The following is a 25762-nucleotide window of genomic DNA, read 5'->3' on the forward strand; positions in this document are numbered from 1 at the left end:
TTATATTGATGTTTAAAAAACCCTACAAATACAGAATATATGAATATGTATTTGCATATGTGTTTATGTGTAGAATTGCAAAGAAAATGTTCTAAAAGGCTACATACCAACCTATGGACAATGGTCCTGTCCATTTGAGGGTGAAGGAGGAATTTCACGCTTTATTATCTGTTTTTGTATTGTTTGATTTTCTTTACTACATTATATGGTATTTCTTCATGACAAAGGTGATTTTTTAAAAGGCAGAAAAATGCCAAGAATAATTTTAAATTCCCACTAGGCCTGTCTTCTCTCACTAAACACGGCTCCAAGTTCTATATGTTGGCAGGTGGGGGGAAGGGTGGAGGTGGGGGCTTGTTTTAAAACAGATTGTTCAGGCCTGTCACCAATATTTCAGGTGGCACTGTTTTAACAAGGACCCCGGAAGATTCTCAGGATATCTAAAGGTTGAGAGCCACTGTTTGAATAGCAGGATTTACTGGTGATTTTCAATTTTCTTTGAGCTATTTGCATTAAAATATCTTCTACAATGGACATGTATTTCTCATGTTAAACAAAGGGACTGCTTTGAAAAATTGCTTCAAAGTATAAGAATGAAGATAATTTATAAGTATCAAAGATCTCAACTTTTTCCAGTTGCTTCTGTATATATGATCTAGTTTGAGACTAGCAACAACTCTTAAACGTGTAGGGCAGGAATTATGTCCATTTTAGAGATGAAAAAACTGGGGCTCAGCGAGGTTAAGTGACTTGACCAGGGCTTCATGGCTAATGAATTATGATGTTGGAGCAAAGTCCTGGGGTTGCTAGTTTCTGTCTCAGTACGCCCTTAACTTTACTCTTTTTCTTTTACATATTTTAAATCTAGTTTGCTTAACAAGTAAAAATTATTTCAAATAGAATTACCAGTGTCCCTTCTCCTTTTTGACTGATCATAGGAAACCCAAAGGTTATGTGTATTTTATTTTTCTAATTAAACAATTTTTTAGCGTCTTTATTGGAGTATAATTGCTCCACAATGGTGCGTTATGTGTATTTTATTACTACCTCTTTTTACTGCTCCCTCTTTGCTCAAGAAGTGCCAAACTCTCAGCTTCGCAAGTTTCAAAATTCTGGAATAAATCCCCATGTATTTAATCCTTATTGAAGCATTTCTAAGAGGCATAGGTCCTGGTCTGTTCCGCCACTGCCCCCATCCCACGCTACCTTCTTGATGCTCCTTTTGGTCCTGAGGCCCCAGCCTCTCCGCTCCGTCTTGATGATTTCTGCGTCCGGGTAGAGCCTCTTGGTGAAGCACTGGTTCTGGCAGCGCTCCCCTGCCGGGCACACCTGCGGGTGACACTCGTACTGCAGCATTCTGTTCAGGCACTCGGACTCCAAGCCACACGGGTTCTCGTCAGCCGGCTTGCAGTTACAGCGGGGAATCTCTGACAGGTCTGCAACCTGGATCTGTACCTTTCCTATCACTTTGTTAGCCTGAACAACAAAATCACAAATGGGAGGGAGGAATTTGAACAGGACACAGGAAACACCCAGGCCCTCTTGGCTCTGCTACTGCCCTGTGGTGTGACCCTGAGAAAGGCTCTTTATCTTGATCATAATTTCCCCATGAATAAGCTAAGACTAATAGCTGTCTCTCCTTAGTTGACAAAAATATCAAAACCTGATGTGAGTTCTCACTTATTTATCCTGTGTATTTCTCCTTCTACCAGTTGGTGACAATTTCAAAACTGAAAACCACTGTGGGCTGTCTGGAAGAAAGGGGTTAAATCCCTATATTTTTATTCGGTCACACGGCAAACTGATGGATCAAGAACAGGTTTCCCCATCAAACGTATTTGCTCCTCGGTGTGAGGGGCTCATCAGAGCCCCCATCAACCCAGGGCAGCAACCCCGGCTCCCGGCTGATACTCCAACAGAAGCTCTCAGGTTGTTCTGCAGAAGACTGGGTGGTAATTAGCAAAAGTTTTTATAAGACAACAAGGGCCTCTAACTACTAAGAGAGCAATGCATTTCATCTTGTCTGTCAAAGAGCAATGTTTTCACGGGTAAAGACTCACTTTGATGTGTTTGTAAGGAGGGGGTTTTCTTGAGTTTTTTTCAATCTCTAGTGCTTCTTTACTTTCTCTTTGCGCTTTCAATTCCTGGAAACGTTTTGCAGCTTCTTCCAACGCTGCCAATAAGACCAAACAAAGTATATAAATACCAAAAACCAAATAAACAAAAAACATTAAGAGATTAGTTTTACCCTGCCTTCCCAACACACTGAATCTGGCCGGAGGGTTTCTTTTTAAAATTATATTCTGGAAATAACCATTTACCACCAGGACAGGGTAACACTGAAATAGGATATAACTCCTTTACGGCTGAACACTGTGCCCTGTGCAGGCTGTTGCTTCGGAGGAGAGGTCCCACTTCAATGATCAGAGGTTTCCACGTGGACCAGAGAGCAGCTCTTTACCTCGTACCAGATTTAAATTCACTTTACTCTTACCCAGAAAGCCAAACTTCCTGGCAACTTGTTGCAAAAGCAGCTGTAAGGCTCTTCCTGGGAAGCATTTAGTCTTACTATCTTACAAAGGAGCTTCACTTGATTAAGAAGACTATGTATTTCCAGAATAATCTCTATGTTTGTAGTAAGATCACTGAGGGAGCTCCTTTCACGTACACAGCACAGTCTACTACACTGAATGTATTTTTCCAGCTGACTGGATTGTGATGTGGTTCTAATGTAATTGGAAACTTATGGAGGCCGGATCATAACACCTGGTGAAAACTCTCTAACACCAGAAACACATCTTATGCAAGTTAGGAGGTGTGGAGAGATCAACCCAGGGGTGTTAGTTCTGAGCCACTGTGAACGTTGTCCAACGTACCTTTTTTGAAGGTCTTGTTAATACTAGTCTGTCCCTCAGCAAAGCTTTTGTCTCCTTCGACGTAAGGGAACACTCTGCCCTGGTGTACCCAGTAGTAGTCGTGAGAACCGAAGAAGAACACGGGGAAGTCCCCCAGGTCGTGCTTGAGGCCCTGGATGTTGAGTGGCACAGACCGGGGGTTGCAGATCTCCGCTGGCCACCACCTGAAAGCAGGAGGATGAAATCGCACTACGCTTTACGTGGCTGCTGGGAGCCAAAAAACAAAGGTTGTGTACTTCGCAATTTTTATTCAGAATCTAAGGACACAAAATACCTCGCTTATCTTTAATCCTGCCCAAACCACACGTCATTTAACAACACAATGAATGAAATAGTGAACACAGACTAAACAAACTAGGCCCTAAACACCCAATCTAGTTTCTTCCTTAAAAAATTAATATTTGATATTTATAAAAGAATGTATATCATGAAAAGAAAGCATAATAATAAAGTAACAATGAAACCACTATACAACTTAAGAATCAGAATTTACCAATAATATTCCAAACCAGATTTCAGTCCTAGGAAAGTCATGTTTTTCTCCAAATGTGACATTCTTAATACCAAGTCTGTCTTTATTCCTAGTAATCAAGGGCATCATTTGAGAATAAACTGATGCTACAGTAAAGAATGCCCACTCCCATTCAAACTGGTGTTTTCTGACTCTCTAATCAACCAGGATAAATACTTTCTGGTCAAATGTACTAGGTTTATATCAGTGTATATTTCAGAATCTAATTCATCTTAGATCATAATAAATGGGAGATTTGGGACAGGACTGAAAACATAACTCCTTCATGCGACGATGACTGTGTCCACAGCAATCACTCAGGGAACCACCTGTGAGGCTCACTGGACAGTTTCCCACAATTGGGCAAGTCAGGAATTGTAGTATATAAGATCATCGATACCAAGAGTAGATATATACAAACTTAAATTTCTTTCAGTCTCTTATTTATAGATGCCTAATAAAATTGTTTATTTAATGAACAACGACATTACTGAGAAGATAAATGATGGCACGGTCGCATTCCCAGATTTATAGTGCGACCAAGAACACGCTTCACCTAAAAGCACTCCGTGTCCATCTAAGAGTTAATTAAAAACGTGGGTAGAAGTCTGTGCTCAAATTGTTAAAACAAAACAACACTCTTTTGTGTAATCAGTATTTAGCTCCCCCTCAAAGCAGGCTGGGCGGTGGTCGTATTTCCGAATCGCGTCAAGGCGTGCCGGGAGCTCGCGGTAAGTGCGAGCACTGGCTCAGGTAGACAGAGGCACGCTTTCTGCCAGCCTTGTTCCAGGCACTCACCTCCCCCAGGAAGCTTCACAGCAGAATAACTAGCTATTGAAAAGAAACAGTTTCGTGGGGCCCAGAAAGGCCTGATTGGAAAAAATACATTAAGAATTAGTTCATGGATGTGAGTCTTTGCAAAATGAACAAGAAGAATATGAGCTGCATATGAAATCTCAGTGAATTGTGAATGGGAGCACTGCTTTGGGCTTCTTTAAAATGTAATGTGATAGCACAGGGGGATGAGCTCGGTGCTTTGTGACCACCTAGAGGGGTGGGATGGGGAGGGTGGGAGGGAGACGCAAGAGGGAGGGGATATGGGGGTATAGGTATACGTATAGTTGATTCACTTTATTATATAGCAGAAACTAACACACTATTGCAAAGCAATTATACTCCAATAAAGATGTTAAAAAAATGTAATGTGATTAAAATTTAAGTATTAAAATTAAGTCAACTATATTTTCGTATTCATAAGTTTTTTAAAAAAGGAAATATGTAATGTACGGCACAGTGACTACAGTCACTGCTAAGAGACTATATTTGAAAGCTGCCAAGAGAGCAAACTTTAAAAGTTCTCATCGGAGTTCAGGCTTTTCTGGCACTAGCTGTCCTGAACTCCTAGCTTGGCTCCCTGTCATAAACACTGCACCCTCCTTCACCACACACAAAAAAAGTTCTCATCACAAGAAAAAAAAATGTGTAACTATATATGGTGACGGATGTTAACTAGACTTATTGTGATCGTTTTGCAATACAGACAATGTCGAGTCATCGTGTTGTATACCTGAAACTAATATAATGTCAATTATATTTCAAAAAAAAGGCAAAAAAACTTTTAAAAAGGAAATATTCTGAAATGTGTTTGAAGATCTAAAGGCTCCTTACACTGTTTTAGATATTTCTTATCCAGGAATGTCTTATCTATTATTTGTCAAACCTGCACCCCTCCCCTCCTGGAAAGATATATATTTTTAATTATAAAAGCAATGTGTGCTGGTCAGAATCGCCATCACTAAAAAGTCTACAAATAACAAATGCTGGAAAGGGTGTGGAGAAAAGGGCACCCTCCTACGCTGTTGGTGGGAATGTAAGTTGGTGCAGTCACTATGGAAAACAGCACGGAGGTTCCTCAGAAAACTAAAAATAGAGTTACCATGTGATCCAGCAATCCCACTCCTGGGCATATACCTGGACAAAACTATAATTCAAAAAGATACATGCACCCCTATGTTCACAGCAGCACTATTCACAATAGCCAAGACACAGAAACAACCTAAATGTCCATCGACAGATGAATGAATAAAGAAGAGGTGGTACATATATACAATGGAATACTACTCAGCCATAAAAAAGAATGAAAAATGCCATTTGCAGCAACATGGATGCATCTAGAAATTATCATACTAAGCGAAGAAAGTCAGAAAGAGGAAGACAAATACCATATGATATCACTTATATGTGGAATCTGAAATATGACACAAATGAACCTATCTACAAAACAGAAACAGACTCACAGACATAGAGAACAGACCTGTGGTTGCCAAGGGGGCTGGAGGGGAGGGAGAGGGATGCACTGGGAGTTTGGGATTAGCAGATGCAAACTATTATACATAGGATGAATAAACAACAAGGTCCTATTGTACAGCACAGGGAACTATATCCAATCTCCTGGGATAAACCATAATGGAAAAGAATATAAAAAACAAATGTATATATGTGTATCACTGAGTCAGTTTGCTGTAACAGCAGAAATTAGTACAACACAACACTGTAAATCAACTACACTTCAATAAAAAAAAAGACTATACCTTTAAAATTATTAAATGTAACTTTATGGAAAAAAAAGCAATGTGTGTTTCTTTTAAAAATTAAAACAGTGCAGAAATGTATAACAGAAAAACTGAAAATGGCTCCCCCTAATAATCTCATGCCTCAGACTATTAACATTAGATGTTTTTTTTCCAGGTAATAATAAAAACATATTATATCTAGATCTACAGTTTTTAAAAGTTGTATAAACACATGGAGAGATAATGTATATACTGTTTAACATACTTCCTAAAATTAACTATATATTGTGGATACCCTCCCATGTTACTATACGCACCTGCATATTCCTTCTTTTGGCTTCCAGGTATTCTAAAATATGGATACACTACAATTTATCTGACAAATACCCTACTGACTGAACATTTGGATTATTTAAATTTTTGCAATTAGAAATAATACTGCAATGAACACCCCTATAAGTACACTTCTGCCCATTTGTCCAATTCTTTTCCTTAGATAAATTCCCTGAAGGGGAACTATTGGGTCAAAGGGATGCACAGTTACAAGTCTGATATGTGATGCCTTACTTGGACAGGAGCACTTGTCTCCCCATGCCCTCCTGAGCTGCAAAATTATTACTCTTAAACCTTTGCAAGTCTGTTAACTGAAAAATAAACTCTTTGTTTTTAATGTACATTGATTTTTAGTGAGGCTGAGCATTTTTTACATGTCTATTTTCTATTCCTTTGCAAACTGGCTCTTTCTCTTCTTTGCTCCTTTTTCTTTCTTTTTTTTTTTTTTTTTGCGGTACGCGGGCCTCTCACTGTTGTGGCCTCTCCCGTTGCGGAGCACAGGGTCCGGACACGCAGGCTCAGCGGCCATGGCTCACGGGCCCAGCCACTCCACAGCATGTGGGATCCTCCCGGACCGGGGCACGAACCCGTGTCCCCTGCATCGGCAGGCAGACTCTCAACCACTGTGCCACCAGGGAAGCCCAGCTCCTTTTTCTAGGGAAGGTATTTTTCTTTTCTTACTGAGAGTAGAAGAGTTCCCCTGGTTTGATATTTGCCTTTTAAAACTTTGTATCTTTTGCCATAAAGTATAAAATTATTTATGTATTCAAACTGTCCATTTTTTAAAAAGAGCTTGGAGATTTCCCCGACATATGTTAAAAAAAAATAGCTGGGGGGGAGCTTCTCAATGCCCCTTATCTCAGCTAAAAACTAAGTTTTTAAGGTTAAATAGGTAAGCAAGCAGTGTATTTAAAACAGAGAAAATGACATAGCCCTTGTTAAAAAAAATTACAGTATGTTTGAAATTCTACAGAAACATATTATACTTAGGATTCTAATTGAAAAGCAGAACTCTACTATGTGTGTGTGTTTGTGTTTTTTTTAAACCAAGGATGGACTTACACTGACACATCATAATCACCTAGTTTACCTTCGAATTCACTCTTGGTGTTGTACATTTTATGGGTTTAGACAAATGCATAGTGGCATTTATTCAACATTATAATATTATACAGAGCATTTTCACTGCCTTCAAAGTCCTCTGTGTGTTCTCTTGAATAGTATCTATTTTCTTAGTAAAATTATAAACATATGCCTCAAAATGTAAAATGCAGAGTTTAAAAAAACATCATTATTCCTGTTCACTTAAAGGCTTGTTAAAAACAGGCTTCTTAAAAGGAGGAAGATTTATTAAAATAATGGCAATCACACATACTTCTTGCTTCATTCCCTTAAGATCTAAAGGCTCCTAATGAAATAATCTCTCTCTTTAAATTCTAAAAAGCTCTCTCTTTGCACACAGTTTAGAGCTTCTAGCTAGAACTATAATGGACTAGATTTAGGGGTAAAAAGAGCTATTTTGGCCAGGATATAAACTCTTAACTTTATTAGAAATCAGAAATTAATATAAATCTAATTAGAGTGCAAAAAAAAAAAATCTTCCCCACTCTCCACATGAAAGCTTTTATTTTAAAATCTATTAGTACCATAGTCCATTAGGAAAAAGTAAGTTTCAGAACTTAAAAACAAAAGTCAACCAACTCATAAAAAATATCTATCAACCACTAACCTTCCCAGTCTTCTAAAAACCCAGACTCAAACTATGTTTCTTCTCTTTCTGTTTCTAAGGAAGTTGCAGCACTGTGCTGCTTTTTCTACCTATCTCCTAGCCACTTTGTGTACAGGCTATGAACTACTGAACAGTAACTGAATACCTCCTCTTTGTCCTTGGAAAAACTTGCCTGTAATTTCCCAATTTGACCCAAACAATCTGCTTGTAATGTAGTTTCTTGCCAGCTTTACAGTCATTGCAATTCCAGCAGCCTTCTGGCATCTCTATGCTCAGGCACTCCGGGTGGAAGGAAGCCGGGCACGACTCACAGCAGAGCAATCTTCCACCTTGAAACAAACAAACAGTCTTAATAACTGAGAAAAGGGGAAAGAGAGAGAGACAAGAGAGAAAGTTATCTTTTACCTGCATTAAATTTGATTCAGATTGAGGGAAATTAACCAAGGGACTGAGTTATATTTTAGTGATGGATTAAAATACAAAGCAATGAACAGATTTAGCTGAAGTAGCCCTTTCCAGGGAGGGCTTCAGTGGCCAGAAACTCAAAGCCTTTGAGTAGTAGGAAAAACATTACTCTTTATCCCTCTAAAATGTGGGCTACTGAAGTACCAGTTTAGCAGGCAGCTAAGACTATTAACATATGACAAATAGATGCATAAAATCTTTAGACTGCGTAGATTTGAGAACAGATTTTCAGAGAAATATGTAGCAACTCTCTTTTTCTCCTTGAGAGCTAAGAAAGCAAGCAATGGTCATCTTTGTATTTTAATCCAGTGGCACAGTTAACTACATCCCTTTATAACAACATTAGCAAGAATGGAAACAGCCAATAGGTTGACCAGTACTTTTTTCTTCCCATGTAAGAATACAAAAAAGGAAAAGAATCTTGAATTGGTGATTATATTATCATTACCTTTTCAGTGAAGACAAATAAAGTCAAACAGGCTATAAAGCAGTGGTTTGCAACTTTTTCAGCACCAAGGATCCCCTTGCCCTTTCTCATGGATCCATATGTTTTCAAATATTTTACCAAACAAAAAACCCACCAAAACCAAAAAACATTTTAAAAGTAACAATTATTTTCTTCTGTTTTAATTAACCAAAGAAATATATAACAGCCAATCAGAGCTTCTGATCCCAATAACAAAACTGGTATTATCACATTAAATTGCTAAAAGCATAGCCAAATATAAAGAAACTCACACCACTGTATTTTACACAAATGTCTGATTCTGTTAGACTTTCTGAACTGTTAAATATAGTTCAGAATTTTGTTTGTAATATTTCCTGATGTCATATTGAGAACCACTGCTTTATAGCATAAACTAAGTAAGTATCAGTGTAGAATCAAGTACCACACACAAGGAGATGCCTCCAAGTACCCTAGCAAAATCCTCTCCTTTTAAATACACAAAACCATCTCTGGATCAAGACCAAAGCAGGTGCGGCAAACAAAACAATACTATTTTTAAATCCAAAAAATTAAAGAGATTTCGGGGAGAAATCTCTTTATTGTTGTATTTTCTCTTTATTGTTGTATTTCAACAAGTGACAGAAAAGAATGTTAACCACTGAAGATGAAATGCAATAAAGACATTTACTGGAAAAAAAAAAAAATCTTTCTTGGAAAACCAAGTCTACAACTCATGAGTGTACTGAGATTTAAAGTCTCATAAGCAAAAGGTTAAGAGCCCTCTATACAACTTTATCAAATCACATGCTCCAACCTTTTGAGGGTTTGCTATCAATTTTCCAGAAAATCTCGTCTTCCTGTAGACTTTCAAACTTCTAACTGATTAACATAAAAACAAAAAGAAAATCCATATACAATCAGTGATGAATTAAATTACTATATTTCCTCTGCTTAAAAGCTTTTACTTCAATCATTGGGATTTTCCCCTTTGTCTGCAGATCTCAATATGGATTAATTGTTCCAATTCTCCAACCTAGAGATTAGCTGCCTGAGTGTTCTTAGCCTAGGTAGGGAATTCTTCTGTAAGTTTAAAGTAAAATGAGATAATTCATTTTTCCATCAGAAAGAAATGACCGATAGGGAGAGCGGTCTTTGCAAATACCTTTAGAGGACAAGTGATTATTAGGGTTGGTGTGGAAAGGTCAGTCTGGCCATTTTTTAACATTATGGAACAGTCCTAAATTTTAAGTCTTATTTCAGAGGAAATACAGACCCTGAATCATCAGTGAAAATCATCACGATTTTTTGACAAAAATACACAAGGGAAATAGAAAAATAAAAATATGAACAATCCACCTTGGTGCTATGCAAGAAAACTGCTTTAGGATGCGAGAGAAGAAAGATATGGTTCAAGCTAAGCAAACAGAGGGCTCAAAATAATTTCAATTCATGTCAAGGTCAATACCGAGTACTGAAAAGAAAGTAAACGACAATTGAATTAGTCTAATTTTATAAAGGCGCCAGCAGGAAAATAAGGCATTTCCTAAAATGCCTCAGGTAGTCTAATTTTATTGCACTATGGAATTAGTCAGACCCATGTCCATCTTTGTTTTGGAAACAGTTGGTATCACCAGTAAGATGCCAAACTGTGACTTCAATAGAAAACAGACAAAAGAGTCAACAGTCTCTCCAACCTCCCTCTTCATGGGTTCTAATCAACTTGCTTAGTTATACTTTTTTTTAGTCATGGGTTGCCACTTCAGATGTCTGACAAACAGCAAACATACGTCATCAGCAGGCAACACAAAGCATGAAAAAAAAAAAAAAGAATTGAATTTTCTTTAAAGATTCTGAGCCTGGCCTCAGATCATAATGGCAATGTATACAGGAAAAGGCTTTCACCTTCCAAGTTATTTATTTTACCCTCTGGGATAACTCCCCAAATAATACATTATTGTTAAACCACTTTTTCCCCTTTTATTACATGTAGGCTATATAAAGCAAAACACAAGATTTTTCTTCCATAGATTAAATTAACTTGGAGAATATAAATATACATTTAGCTCTTGGATCTCAGTGGATAAATTATCTATTAGCAATTCTTCAATTCAGCTGGGCTGCCTTTCACTATCCAGTATTTGCAGCATTTTCCCAGCTGCCCACCAATGTCTCCTAAGAGAAGGGCAACTAGTTTTCATAGCACCATAACAAAAACATTTAAGAAACAAAATGACAGAATGTATTTCAGAATCAAAATTTTAAGTGTCAGTATCTCTGTTTCCCTCTATAACCTGTCTTGTTATTTAGCTGAAAGTTAGTAACAAATTATATCACATCTATTCTATTCTAACATGAATGATACGGTTCTACATCAGGCAAAAGAGGAAGAGCCCTCAGAACATGCTTCCATATTAAGCAGAATCCTAGTCTTTCAATTTTAATGACTATAGATATATGGAAGGTGTGAAAATTTATTCAAGGAGAAGAGTAAGTAAAAATTTGTCATAATGGAATTATTTTAAGCCCTTTTTAATAATTTTGCAGCCATATGAAGACAGCCACAGCCACCAAGGTAGAATTTACCAAAAGCAACAGATGGTGCTTGACAGGCATACATTTCCCCCCTTCATTTAAAGAGAAAAAATAGGAAATGCAAAAATAAAAGTAAGAGATAAACTATTTTGATTATTACCTTTCTCACATTTCTTTTTGGAAGCTGACGAAGAAGGAATCATAGGTAATTTCATCAACTCTGCACGATTTGATTCGTTCAGTAGGTAGTGGGACTTATAGGCATAGGAACTGAACATGGGGTCTGAATGGTCCTGCACTATCAGCCCTATACGAGACAAACAGAAAGATGTGAGCTGCAATGAAACTACCCATGATTCCGTGAGGAAAAAATAAACCAACACCTACTATGTAGCTGTGCTTAAAGCTGGGGGGGAAAAGAATAGGAAAAGAAAAGATCTGACAGACAAGGCTTTCCATCGTTATTAAAAGGAGTTTAAGCTACTCAAGGCTTTCCATCGTTATTAAAAGGAGTTTAAGCTACTCAATGCCTTATCCCTATACAGAAACCTATACACCCAGAAAGAAACTCCAATTTAATTTGAGGATGTAAACTGCTTTGACGTCATTCTGAAAACCCCCTCTGGAAAACAAAGCTACATTCCTTAAGGTTTAGAAGTACTATGACGACAACCCAAAGAACAAAATAATGTATCACTTAATTGCTGGAAATAAGAACTGTCTACGTGACACACTAGAGACCCTGGTCACCTTCAATACATCAAGCAGCGCTGAAAGGCAGAATTGGGCTTCTTCTCCTCTCTGCTCAGATCTTTAGATACCCTCAAATTCCAGCTTTCTCAGCCAGATAATGAAGCTTTTCTCTATCAGTATGATACATGACTTTAGAGAAGATATAAGTTGTTGAAGTTCACTGAGGTAATGCAAACAGTTAAAGTTTTGTCCTGCCATGAAAATAACTGACTTAAACGCTTACCAACTTAAGGGTTTATAAAAACAGTCCTTTCAATCTACCAGTACAGCTGTCCTGTTGGAGGAAAACAGCATCTGCTCTAAACTACCCGTGACACCCACCTTTCCCCTGAGTTAAGTCCATCCTGTAGCTACGGCCACTCCTAAACCCAGGACCTCTGAGACCAGGGGAACTTTCTCTATTTGGTTACTGGTCAAATCATGACCGCAGTTTCATAGAGATCATTTTGAGAAGAGGGAAGAGTTTTGTTTTTAAAGGGGTGACCATTTACTATTTTCTGTGGATTTTATCTTCATTTGATGCTATCCTACACTGAGGCAGATTCAAGAAATACTGATATTTCTCATGTGAATGGAACTTGAAATTGCTAATCGGCAATACATCAGAATTTTCGAATAAAGGTTATACAATGTTGAATGAACATTTCATACATTTAACAGAGAAAAGTGGTGCAATGGCTTTTAAATAAGAAAGAACAACTTAGAATATTAAGTAACTTTTATTTTACACCACCCTCCAGATGAAAGGAAATGCTGAAGAATCTATACTACACTGAAATATAACTGCACACACCCTGTGGCACCATGCGGGGCAGGGGAGGAGGAATGTTTCTCTAAATGCTGAAGCATTTCTAAAAATACTTCCAGATATTTCAGTCCTAAAGATTAGCTTAGGGCTTCCCTGGTGGCAGTGGTTGGGAATCCGTCTGCCAATGCAGGGGATGCAGGTTCATGCCCCGGTCTGGGGGGATCCCACGTGCCATGGAGCAAACGAGCCCGTGCGCCACAACTACTGAAGGCTGCGCGCCTAGAGCCCGTGCCCTGCAGTGAGAGAAGCCACTGCAATGAGAAGCCCGCGCAATGCAACGAACAGTAGCCCCTGCTCGCCACAACTAGAGAGAGCCCGCGTGCAGCAACGAAGACCCAAAGCAACCAAAAAAAAATAAATAAACTTATTCAAAAAAAAAAAAAAAAAGAATTAGCTTAATGATTTTAAACAACCAAGAACTAAGACAAAAATCCTCTGTGCGGAGGGAGAAACTGTACGCGACAAGAAACAAAGGCAAAACAAGCTGAGTTTTCTAACACCAAAACATAAACAATTGAAGTATCCCTTTTCATGTGTGGATTTATTACAGTTAGATTTCCTTAAAAAAGAAGACCTCTATAAATTCTGGTAAAAGAACACATATCATTTACTTCCGGAGAACTTTTAAGCCCTTCTCAAATCCCAACATCTGATCTATTTAGAATAAGTTTCTGTAAAATGCTGGAAAGGAAAATGAGAGTTTCTGTTTACTGTGCAAAGTTGCAGTTAAAATATTTGGGGATTAAATAATCTTGCTCTTTAAAGAGGCATTTAAATACAGCACATCTTTCAGAATAATTGCCAAATTGATAAGATGCAAACAGCATCCTGTTGTTAAAACATGAGTTTTCCCCTCATTTCCATTATCTCAAGCTTTTAATCAAGGCATATAACTTAAACTTAACAAAATGGTTAGAAGTTTCTCTAAAACTAGGTTCCTTGACAATGGGTCGTTTTCTATCTATCTTAAAGGAAAACACCTGCTTTAAAGGGCACTCAATTATTAAATGAAACAGAGCAGAAGAAAATATTGGTCGATATACTTAACTGATGGTACTTGATTCAGAATATACTCCAAAGTAAGCCAACATGGTAGTTTTAAACTTGGTATTTAAAATGTTGGCTCAGTTACTTACACACACACCCACACACACCAACACACCTACACGCCCACACCCCTCCACCCCTCCTAGTAAAAGTGAGTAAAAGTGAGTGCCTAGAAGGGTAGAATAAAGTATTTACAAAGTGATAGACTTTATGTTATCACTGACACTCATCTATTTGAAAGTCTCTAAAGCTAGTCATTCAGTTGATAATTCAGTATTTTCATCCTAGCATTATTTTCTTAGGAGTGGAGAGATGGAAAAGGCACGTGACTTTTTATTTCTTTGGCTAATACAGTGTGGCAGGAAACACTTCAGACCTTCTTCCCCCGTGCCATCCAGACTTCAGAGCAGGACGCAGCTGTCGTCACTACTCTACACAACACTTCCTTCTACCTGCAGACCGCCCCGCGCACTTCCAAACTGAAAAACTCAAAGCAGTGTGTACAATGGACCCAGGAGGCTGCCATGGAAAGGACTACCACTTACTTAATCTTGTACCGTCCACCCCCTCTGGTTATTTTTCTTTTTTTTAATGAGAGTTTCAAAAGCAAAACAACTCAAGATCTATCATACTAGCTAAATTCTATTAAAAATACTCTATAGTACTTTCACCAAATTAAAAGAACTGTCTCCTAAGGCAAAAAAACAAAAACAGGAACTTCCCTGGTGGCGCAGTGGTTAAGAATCTGCCTGCCAGTGCAGGGGACACGGGTTCAAGCCCTGGTCCAAGAAGATCCCACATGCCGCAGAGCAACTCAGCCCATGCACCACAACTACTGAGCCTGCGCTCTAGAGCCCAGGAGCCACAGCTACTGAGCCCCCGTGCCACAACTACTGAAGCCCGCATGCCTGGAGCCCATGCTCCGCAACAGGAGAAGCCACCATGATGAGAAGCCCGCGCACCGCAATGAACAGTAGCCCTCGCTCGCTGCAACTAGAGAAGGCCCGTGCGTGCAGCAAAGACGACCCGAAGTGGCCAAAAATAATAATAAAAAAAAAGATAAATAAATTAATAAAAAAACCAAAAACAAATAAAAAACAAAACATGATCCAAAACTTCATTTTCAGTATGGGCTAAATATAATCTAACAGGCCTGATATGCCACACAGTCCTTTCAAATATTTCACACTAAGGGAAGTTTAGAAAACTTAGCACTTATGAGTAAACAAAACAAAAAAAATGCACTTGGGGATATTAGTTGTTTCTAAAATGCTTACTAAACACTAAAAATTCTTTTATTATAATATAGCTGAGACGCTCTGTAAAGTTAGGTACTCTGTATCACATTCAACTGAAGAAGTTCTACTTTATATTATTACGAACTCAAGTTCACTGATGCCCTCAGGGACGCAATATTGTTTTGAAGCGATCAATCTTAAGTGGCAGACTTAAATATCAACAGCTGGCAAGTAAGAAAGCCTGTACTGCAGGCTCTTAACTAATACACCACATATGTTGCCTTGGCTGTATTCCACCAGGTCTTCCTCAATGCTAGACCAAAACATGATAAAATACAACATAAACAATTAAAAAATAAATGTGCTCTTCTTGCCTTCCAAGTGAAATCTCAATTAGTTGAAAACTCTGGATTAAAGAATATGACATGGGAAGAGTCTACTTCGAATAGAAGAACTGTTTGCACAAGGGAAGAGAGCTGATCCTTGAACAATGCCGCGGTCAGGTGTGTGGACCGCCACGCAGTTGGAATCCCCTGTAACTTTAAGTTGCCCCCCCCACCACCTGCGGATTCCACCAACCTTCAATCATGTAGTACTGGAGTACGCCACTGAGAAAAATGCGCACAGAGTGGATCTGCGCAGCTCAAACCCATGTGGTTCAAGGGTCAAGTGTAGATTAATCTTTTGATGCTCCAAACAGGAACACTAAGAACTCATTTATAATTCTAAGTTACTAAACAGATGTAGATTTTAGCTTAATTTATGGAAGAATTAATATTCTAACAGTTTGAGTGTCTAATGTTATAAAAGGGACGAGTTACTGGAAGTGTTAATCTCTCTCAGGGATTTTACTGAAACTCGATTTTAATGGGGGAAATATGCCAATGAACCCAGAAAGACATAAAGAGAAAGGGCTGACACTCACCTCTTGCACAAACGAAACAAAAGCCTACATTTACAGCAGAGGAAGAGTTACTGCTCCGTTTGGAATGATTACTACAGATGAGAACGTAGGAAGACACAAATATGCTGCCGGCAGCAATGCAAGCATCTCCAGAGTGGTAGGCTACTGGGCACCTCAAACATCTCATCATGCGACCTGTTGAAAGACAATCAAAAAGGAATCTATGTAAGAAAGAATCAGCTGATATAAAATGAGATCTTTTGGGATCCAATGTGATGCTGGTTACAGTAATACAAAAATCTTTTTCTTCCCTAGTTTGACTGCTGTTTCTGTGCTGTATGGCCCCTAAATGCAGTGCTCATCAGGAGGTCACTCAAAGAAAAATGTGTCTGTGCCAGTGCTGGAGAGATGCTGGTCTCCAATATGGCACCCGTTTAAGGAATGTTCAAGGGTAATTTTGAACATATGGAATTTTCTTCCCATGGTCTAAATTAGAACCTAGAATCCACTTACCTTACTATCTTTTGTGGCTGAGCTGTAATAGCTATAGATAAACAGAGGGAAAATGCCTGATGTTCTTTATAATAATGTGCTTACTGTTTGCTACTGAACTTACAAAAAAAAACAACTGTCCCCTTCCTTAGCTCTGTTTTTACCTTTACTTGCTTTGTGGATATCTTTCTCCATACAGCAGGCAGAGCAGCAGTGCTGGGGACAGCGGAATCCTTTTGATTCAAAGATGGCAGTGGGGAATTTGCGGACACAGGCTTCATGGTAAAATTTCCCACAAGCACCAACAGAGCAACGCTTCACGTCTGTACCAGACACTTTACATGAAAAACACGGGTGCTCTCCTGGAATATTGGTGAGGAACACAGATTAAATAAAATCTGATTAAAGCATATTCCTTTTAAACAGAAGCAGTCACTGACACCGAAGAGCTAATCCCCAAAGATTCTACTATTGTGTGTAAGATTTTTAACATACAAAAAAGGCACTGAAAATAGTTAAATTAAAATATGACTTAAAACTTGCTAGAATAATTGATTTGCTACAATAATTGATCGTCAATTTGAGGATATAGCACCAAGAACAATTTAGATCTCCACTTCTCACTTTATACTGAAATTCCATAGAAAATCTAGAACAGAATTTTCAACACCTGGCAGCTGAGAGTGGCAAGGTCTTCCCAACATAGAATAAAGAAATTACCAATAAAAAGGCAGATTCCATTAGATAATCACAATTTCCATTTGTAAAACAGACATAAAATGAAAACTCATAATCCTAATAAAAACAGAAAGTTATATCTACACATCTTATTCAAACTGTAGAAAATCAAGGACAAAGAGAAAATATTAAAATCACCCACAGAAAAAGACAATTACCTTCAAAGGAGCAAGACTGCTGACTGAAAGAGAAAGACGGAAGCCAGAAAACAGGGGATGCTATCAGTAAGGGCTCAAAGAAAACTGTCACCAGCCAGAATTCTACGCCCAGTGAATGTACTCTTTTTTTCTTTTTTTTTGCGGTACGCGGGCCTCTCTCTGTTGTGGCCTCTCCCGTTGCAGAGCACAGGCTCCGGACGCGCAGGCTCAGCGGCCATGGCTCACGGGCCCAGCCACTCTGTGGCATGTGGGATCTTCCCAGACCGGGGCATGAACCCACGTCCCCTGCATCAGCAGGCAGACTCTCAACCACTGCGTCACCAGGGAAGCCCTGAATGTACACTTCAAGATGGAAGTGAAGTCAATACACACTGGGGAGAACTAATAAAACCAAAAGTTGTTTCTTTGAAAAAGGTTAATAAACTTATATCCCTGGAAACAAGTAACTAATAAAAAAAGGGAAAAAAAACAACGTTAACATCAGAAATGAAAAATGATACATCACTACAAATCCTACAGTTGTTTAAAAAATAATAAAAGGACATCACTATATTTTTGCCAATAAATTTGAAAATTTAGATAAATCAACAGATTCCTAGAAAAACAGAACTTACCAACACTGGCACAAAAATATTAAATAGAAAAAATGACAGTTCTATAATCTATTTAAGAAATTGAAACTATAATTAGAAACCTTCCAACACTAGAAACCTTCCAACCAGTGGAGCCCAGGTGGCTCCACTGCTCAACTGCCAAACATGTTAAGAAAGAAACAATTAGAATAGAAAAGAAAAAAAAAAGGAACAAGTGAAAAACAGATGTAGAAAAATAAATGCAACAAGGATGACAAAGGATTATGTTTTGTTATATAAAGAGTTCACATATGATGTTATCACTTATATGTAGAATCTAAAAAATAAAACAAGTTAATGAAAATAACAAAACAGGGACTTCCCTGGTGGCGCAGTGGTTAAGAATCCACCGGCCAGGGCTTCCCTGGTGGCGCAGTGGTTGAGAGTCTGCCTGCCGATGCAGGGGACACGGGTTCGTGCCCCCGTCCAGGAGGATCCCACATGCCGCAGAGGGGCTGGGCCTGTGAGCTATGGCCGCTGAGCCTGCGCGTCCGGAGCCTGTGCTCCGCAGCGGGAGAGGCCACGACAGTGAGAGGTCCATGTACCGCAAAAAAAAAAAAAAAAGGAATCCACCGGCCAATGCAGGGGACACGGGTTTGAGCCCTGGTCCAGGAAGATCCCACATGCCGTGGAACAACTAAGCCTGTGCGCAATAACTACTGAGTCTGCGCTCTAGAGCCCGCGAGCCACAACTACTGAGCCTGCGTGCTGCAAATACTGAAGCCTGCACGTCTAGATCCCATGAGCCACAACTACTGAGCCCACGTGCCACAACTACTGAAGCCTGCATGGCTAGAGCCCGTGCTCTGCAACAAGAGAAGCCACCACAATGGGAAGCCCGCGCACCGCAACGAAGGGTAGCCTCCGCGCACCGCACCTAGAGAAAAGCCTGCGCACAGCAATGAAGATGCAACCCAGCCAAAAAATAAATAAATAAAATTTTTTTTAAAAAAAGGAAATAACTAAACAGTCTCACAGATACAGAGAACAACCTAATGGTTACCAGTGGGGAGAGGAATGGGGGGAGGGGCACTAGATAGGGGCAGGGGATTAAGAGGTACAAACTACTATACATAATAAAATAGGTAAGATACAAGAGTATATTGTACAGCACAGGAAATACAGCCAATATTTTATAACAACTTTAAAAGTAATATAATCGATATTGAATCATTATGTTGTACACCTGAAACTAATATAATATTATAAACCTACTTTAACCAATTAATCAATACAAAATAAAGCAGAATCATGGGGGAAAAAAGAGTTCACATATGGAGAAAATATATGTAACATATACAAGAAAAGATAAGAAGACTTATAAAGAACTATAAATCAATATAGAAACGGCCTAATATAAAAGTGGACGACTAGTATGAACAGGAAATTGACAGAAAGCAGAAAGACAGATAGCCAATAAACATATGCCAAAATGCTCAACTTTGCTAGTAATCAGATAAATACTAACTAAAACCACAAGTAACATTTTAAAAATTCATCAAATAGGAAAAAACTTAGAATCTCATAATACCCATCATTGATCAGGGCGTGGGGAAACGGGCACTCTTATGTACTGCTGGTAGGAGTTTAAGTTGGAAGGAACTGTCTTCGAAGGCAACAGGGCAGTATCCATTCTAAAAGGAGACATTAACTTCCTGTGGCCTAGAAATTCTATAATACTCCTTGCTGTCTGTGTTAGAGGGGAGACTTGTACATATAAAAGGATGTTGACTGAAGCATTGTTTGCATCCGCATACGACTGAAAGTTGTAATTATCTGCCTTTTAAAATTAGGATTAGCGTTTTCCTTTTGTGTCTGTGTTACATATGGAAATCATAAGTGACTATTTATTTGGATATCATCTTTTGGGAAGTGTTCAAGTCTTTTGCCCATTTTTCTTATGATGCTATAAAATTCTGAAAGACAAAAAATACAAGGAATAGTTTTTTGTTTTAATTTTTTACAGAAAGTTATATTTGGTTTTGGAAGTACCTAACCATTACAAACTGGCTAAGTCATAAAACTTTAAAATCAGGACTTAAAACTGTGATATTCAAATTTTTGTTGTTGTTAACTGGCTTTGTTGTAGAAATAAAATAGAGCAGTGTTAAACTGGCTGAATTATAAAAATTCTTTAAAATTAGTACTTACAACTGTGATGTTCAAATTTTTTGTTTGTTTGGCTTCGTTATACAAATAAAACAGAGTACAGCAGGGTTATTTTTGTTGTTGATGTCCTGTTGCATATATATAATTTCAAACTATATTTTAACATATTGGTAGATCCGAAAGCAATAGTACTGTTTTGTTTTGTTTTTTAAATAAATTTATTTATTTATTTATTTTTGGCTGCATCAGGTCTTTGTTGCTGCACACAGGATTTCTTTAGTTGTGGCGAGCGGGGGCTACTCTTTGTTGCAGTGCATGGGTTTCTCATTGCTGTGGCTTCTCTTGCTGCGGAGCACGGGCTCTAGGCATGTGGGCTTCAGTAGTTGTGGCGCACGGGCTCAGCTGCTCCGCGGCATGTGGGATCTTCCCGGACCAGGGCTCGAACCCGTGTGCCCTGCATCGGCAGGCGGATTCTGAACCACTGTGCCACCAGGGAAGGCCAATAGTACTGTTTTTAAAAATTTTTAGGGCTTCCCTGGTGGCGCAGTGGTTCAGAATCCGCCTGCCGATGCAGGGCACACGGGTTCGAGCCCTGGTCCGGGAAGATCCCACATGCCGCGGAGCAGCTGAGCCCGTGCGCCACAACTACTGAACCCGTGCACTGCAACTACTGAAGCCTGGGGGCCTAGAGCCCATGCTCCGCAACAAGAGAAGCCACCGCAATGAGAAGCCTGCGCACCACAACGAAGAGTAGCCCCCGCTCACCGCAACTAGAGAAAGCCCGTGCGCAGCAACAAAGACCCAATGCAGCCAAAAATAAATAAATAAAATAAATATTTTCTTAAAAACCATAAAAAAATAAAATAACTTTTAGAAATTTTAAAAATTAAAAGAAAATTATTTTAAAGTTTAAAAGGTGTGACTTTACCTAATGCATAAACTGCCCTACGTAAAAATGAAACAGGCTTTCACTTGCATAATTATCAAAGTAAGTCTAACATAAATGAAAATTGTTGTAATTAGTGGTACCGTCACACTAACAGAGCTGACTGAGCTATAAACCCCTGTGAGACTTACGTTTAGAGCTCCAGCATGGGCACACTTCCACTACCCTCCCCTCCTCACTAGCACATGGTCTTCCTTTAGACTAAGAAAGTAATAAGTAAAATTCCCTGTTACACATTTTATTCAAAAGGGCAAATGAAAATGCTTTCTTTCCAGAAGTCACATTTGTCTTAAACAACAGAAAGTGGCAGTATAAGAACTTATCGGGCATGTATCCTGTAATACTTTTTACATGTGAAGTGTTTTATCTTTTGATAAACAAAAAAAGACTTCGTAAATGATCTTAAACAATGGTTTGAAGAATCTGAGTTTTCACTCCTAGTATGTTGGTAGTGTACCACATTGGTATCAAACTGATTTTCATGTGATAGTAAATATATCAAAAGCAGTTTGAAAAACAATTACTTTTGTGGTTTTGATTTGCATTTCCTGGATTACTAATGATGTTGAACATTTTTTCATGTCTTACTAGCCATTTGTGTATTTCTTTGGAGAAATGTCTCTTCAAGTCCTTTGCCCAATTTTGAATTGGGTTATTTGGGGGTTTTTGGTGTTTTCTTCTAAGAGTTTTATAGTTTCAGTTCTTATGTTTTGGTTTTTGATCCATTTTGAATTAATTTTTGTGTATGGTATAAGGTAAGGGTCCAACTTCTTTTGCATGTGGATCTAATTTTCCCAGCACCATTTATTGAAAAGACTATCCTTTCCCCATTGAACAGTGTTTGCACCCTTGTTAAAAAATCATTTGACCATATATGTGAGTTTATTTCTGGGCTCCCTATTCTATTCCATTGGTTTATATGCCTTTATGCCAGTACCACACTGCTTTAATTACTGTAGCTTTGTAGTAAATTTTGAAATCAGGAAGTGTGAGTCCTCCAACTTTGTTCTACTTAATTGTTTTTAAAGCAAATTTCCTTCTTAAATTTTCTGTTAGTTGTGTACCCAATTAGATTATATCGAACCTTTGTTGGCAGAATTCTGCTGGATTCTATAGTTAGAGGAGAAGCCCTAAGAGTGTTTTAATACTTAGATACATGGTCCTTCCTATCAGTAACTTATCAGGCTGCAAATCTGAATGCTTAATGGGGCCAGGCAGATTACATCAATGACTGAGTGACAGGGTTTTAGAAAAAGTGTCTGGTAGGGAATATGGGGAACAAGGAGTATGTGCCTGATCCAAGTTAACACATTCAAAACTCGTTCTGAGGGCCAAATAAAACACTGTGCAGATAATCTGACCCTGAGGCTGCCAGCTGGCAGACTGTTCAAAAGCTTTACTGCAGAGTCTAAATGTGATAAATAAAATGATATTTTACATAGGGAAAAAATATAAGTTATTTGTTTAAAACAGCTTGTGTAGCTTAATTTTTGCCTGTGTATGTAGGTGAGTGTGTGTGTGTCTGTGGTCAGGATATGTGCTATGTGATTCCCATCCTACTGAGTCAAGGTGGCAGAAGGCAACGGTAAAGGGCAAGGACTCTGGGGTCAAGCTCTGCCTCCTGGGCCTGAACCCCAGTTTCACCATGTGTGTCTCTGTGACTCTGGGCAAGGCTGGAAAACAAACTCTCTAATCCTCAGTTTCACATTCTGTAAAATGGAAATAATAATAGTATCTATCTCATAATGTAGTGAGGAGCAAATGAGATAAGAAGATAAAACGCTCAGTACTAAGAGCATCTGGCATTTAGAAAGTATTTGGTTAAAAACAAAGTTACTGTTCTAATGGAATCTAGAACATACAAAGGATTTTTGGAGGCCTACGAGTAAAAAAGAATAAAATAAGTATCTATGAGAATCCAAATAATGGGAGGAAAGGAGTAGGAAAATAATAAGGTACAAAGGTAAGGTCAGCATATCGTAAATACTCGACATCCAACTGGCTCACAGCTTCTCACAGCAAAACCAAAACAAAACCCACAGAAACGTGAACACGGTTCCTAGAAGCACTACCAGGTCATCTCCAGGTGACTTTTCACTTACCTTATTGGTACAAATTAAACAATTCTATTTTCTGCTTTCCATGACTTAACTAGAATCATGGCTACACAGAGAAGAAATATAAACTTACATATTTCTTTCTCTGTAAGTTATTTTGACAGGTGGCAGTCTATACATGGGGTATAAGAGATAAATGATGACTCCAAAACCCCCATGTTTTAAAAACAATTTCTGATAGTTCCATCTTTCCACTAAAAATACAATCCCCATGGTTATAGTCTGTGACGGACACTTATTCTGGTCTATAAAGTCAAGGGATTTTAGATCAATTTATTGAGCACAAAAATCTCAAACCCACCTGAAAAATAATTCACTCTACAAACTTTGTATAGCTCTTTAGATAAAACATAAATACATCTCGATGATTTGACAGATTTTATGGTAAAGGCACTAGTGGGAGGAGATCTGACAATAATATTACAAACTGCTCTTTAGATGTCAGGAAGCCTAATCACTGGATGGTCTTAATTTGTTGGAATAGCTATGGGAGAGGAGATACGAGCTACATAAACATGGTAAGAGAGTGTGATGTCATGGAAGATGCGGGCACTGCACTTCCTCCACCCTCACCCCCATCTTCTCACATCTACCAGGACGCTCACCAGTTTTACATTCGACGCAGATGAACTTTCCATCAGGGAATGATGTCAGTCCCAGGCACTCCAGGTGGAAGTGTTTGCAGCACTCTCCCTCGCAAGGAATCAGAGAATCCCCAGAGCTTTCACAGATCTGTAACATGGCAAAAAAAACCCAGCTGTGCTCAAACTGTAGCAGGCATCAGGACCACTGGGGGGGTCTGTTAAGACACAGATTACTGGGTCCACAGTTTCTGATTCAGCGGGTCTCGGGTGGGGCTCGAGAATCTGCATTTCCAATAAGCACCCTGACAATGCCAATGCTGCTGGTCCTTGGCCCTCCCTTTGAGAACCGCTGAACCAGATAACTATTTCCAGACCCAATATGTATAAAGTTTAAAAGTCATACTTGATCTTTTATGATTCCTTCTTTGGAATCTGCATACTTTAACTCTTCTTCAGAGTGCAAAGCAGTATTTTTCAAAAAGGGTAAATATACATTAAAAACTTTAATACCAACTTCAATCTGAGAAGATGTTTTTGAAGTCAGCCATCTGCCATTTACTTCCAATTAATAAGGGAGCATCACAGTGAAGACTGGCACTTACACGTGAATAGTAAGTATTCCAACTCCGAAAGGGAAGAAAAGAGCCTGAAGTGGCTTGTAGATCTGTAGCTTGAAAGCAGTATCATAACTTAGAAAGATACTAACCTCTCAAACAGGAGGGAAGTGTATTACTGGCAGGATATTACAGCCTTTGTTTCAAGCTGCAGGACAGGTTGCCTGCCTACCTGACATACAGTGTCCTTCCTACTCATTCCAGTGCCTCTTCTTGACAAACTTGAGTCCACGGACTGCACATCAGAAACATCTGCATCTGCAGTAGCTGAAGGGCTATCGACTTGCTTTCCAAAGCCTACCTACATGGAAAACAGAACACATTTTTAAGAAAAACAAAAGTTTCCTCAAAATTAGGTGCTACGAAAATCCTAGTTAAGACTTGCTCAAAGAAACCTTCACACAACCTCTTCCTCCCTTCTAAAACCCCTGGATACCCAATGTCTGGTGTTTTGAGAGAAACTGTTACAATTAAAAAACTACGCTCCTGTTATGTAAGAGACCAGCAAAATTAGGAGACCCGTAAGTTACAAAATGACCAAAATGATTTCTTTTCTACCAGCATTTAAAAAAAAATTCCCTGTTCTCGCCGAGAAAGTCAGGCAAAGCATTACTTGGTTGCTTGGTCTGGCAAAGTGAGACAACACTGCGCCCAGGCCCTGGGACATATTTACCTGCAGGTCACTCAGTCCTCTGGAATCGGAGTCAGACGTGTCTCTGTACGTGGAACTAGCCATTTCTACATCAGTTGAGGCGCGGCTTCTTTTCTTTAGAGGTTTACAGGAATCTGAAATCTCGCTGGCACCTTAATACAACACACCGAAATTAATCCTAAAATAGTACTTAAAGTTTGTTGTTTTAATTTTTTTGTGGGAGAATATTTTCTTTCCCCAAACTCATCTGTAGTGTGAAAAAAAGCATAGCTCTCTTTGTAACACTGAAGTCACGAGTCAAAATTTCATAAGCTTCTGACCTTCCTGATGGTAAGTGATGTAATTTACAACCGCTCTATTAAAACACTCAATTCCGTGCTCCTGCTCTAAAGCTATTTTCGGGCAACAGAGCCCAAGTTCCAACCTAAAAACCAATTCTATCAAAACTGCAGGACAGCTGATCG

At 38.8% G+C, this 25762-nt stretch overlaps 1 protein-coding gene across 3 annotated transcripts in view; it reads right to left on the reverse strand.

Moving 5' to 3' along the window:
• NSD3 (nuclear receptor binding SET domain protein 3) overlaps nt 1-25762 on the reverse strand; it is a 108435-nt gene that overhangs the window by 14251 nt on the left and 68422 nt on the right. For 2 of the 3 annotated variants that reach the window (XM_030833380.3, XM_030833371.3), the window contains exons 10-19: nt 25320-25450; nt 24819-24947; nt 24054-24180; nt 16913-17110; nt 16278-16451; nt 11667-11813; nt 8234-8390; nt 2877-3079; nt 2061-2173; nt 1207-1476 (exon numbers count right to left, since the gene is read on the reverse strand). In XM_030833380.3, coding sequence (XP_030689240.1) covers nt 1207-1476; nt 2061-2173; nt 2877-3079; nt 8234-8390; nt 11667-11813; nt 16278-16451; nt 16913-17110; nt 24054-24180; nt 24819-24947; nt 25320-25450 — 1649 coding nt within the window. The remainder of the gene's footprint in view (nt 1-1206; nt 1477-2060; nt 2174-2876; nt 3080-8233; nt 8391-11666; nt 11814-16277; nt 16452-16912; nt 17111-24053; nt 24181-24818; nt 24948-25319; nt 25451-25762) is intronic. The other variant, XM_030833398.3, reaches the window with a different exon arrangement.

The sequence above is a fragment of the Globicephala melas genome, chromosome 21, assembly GCF_963455315.2.
Source record: "Globicephala melas chromosome 21, mGloMel1.2, whole genome shotgun sequence".
Classification (NCBI taxonomy): Eukaryota; Metazoa; Chordata; class Mammalia; order Artiodactyla; family Delphinidae; genus Globicephala; species Globicephala melas.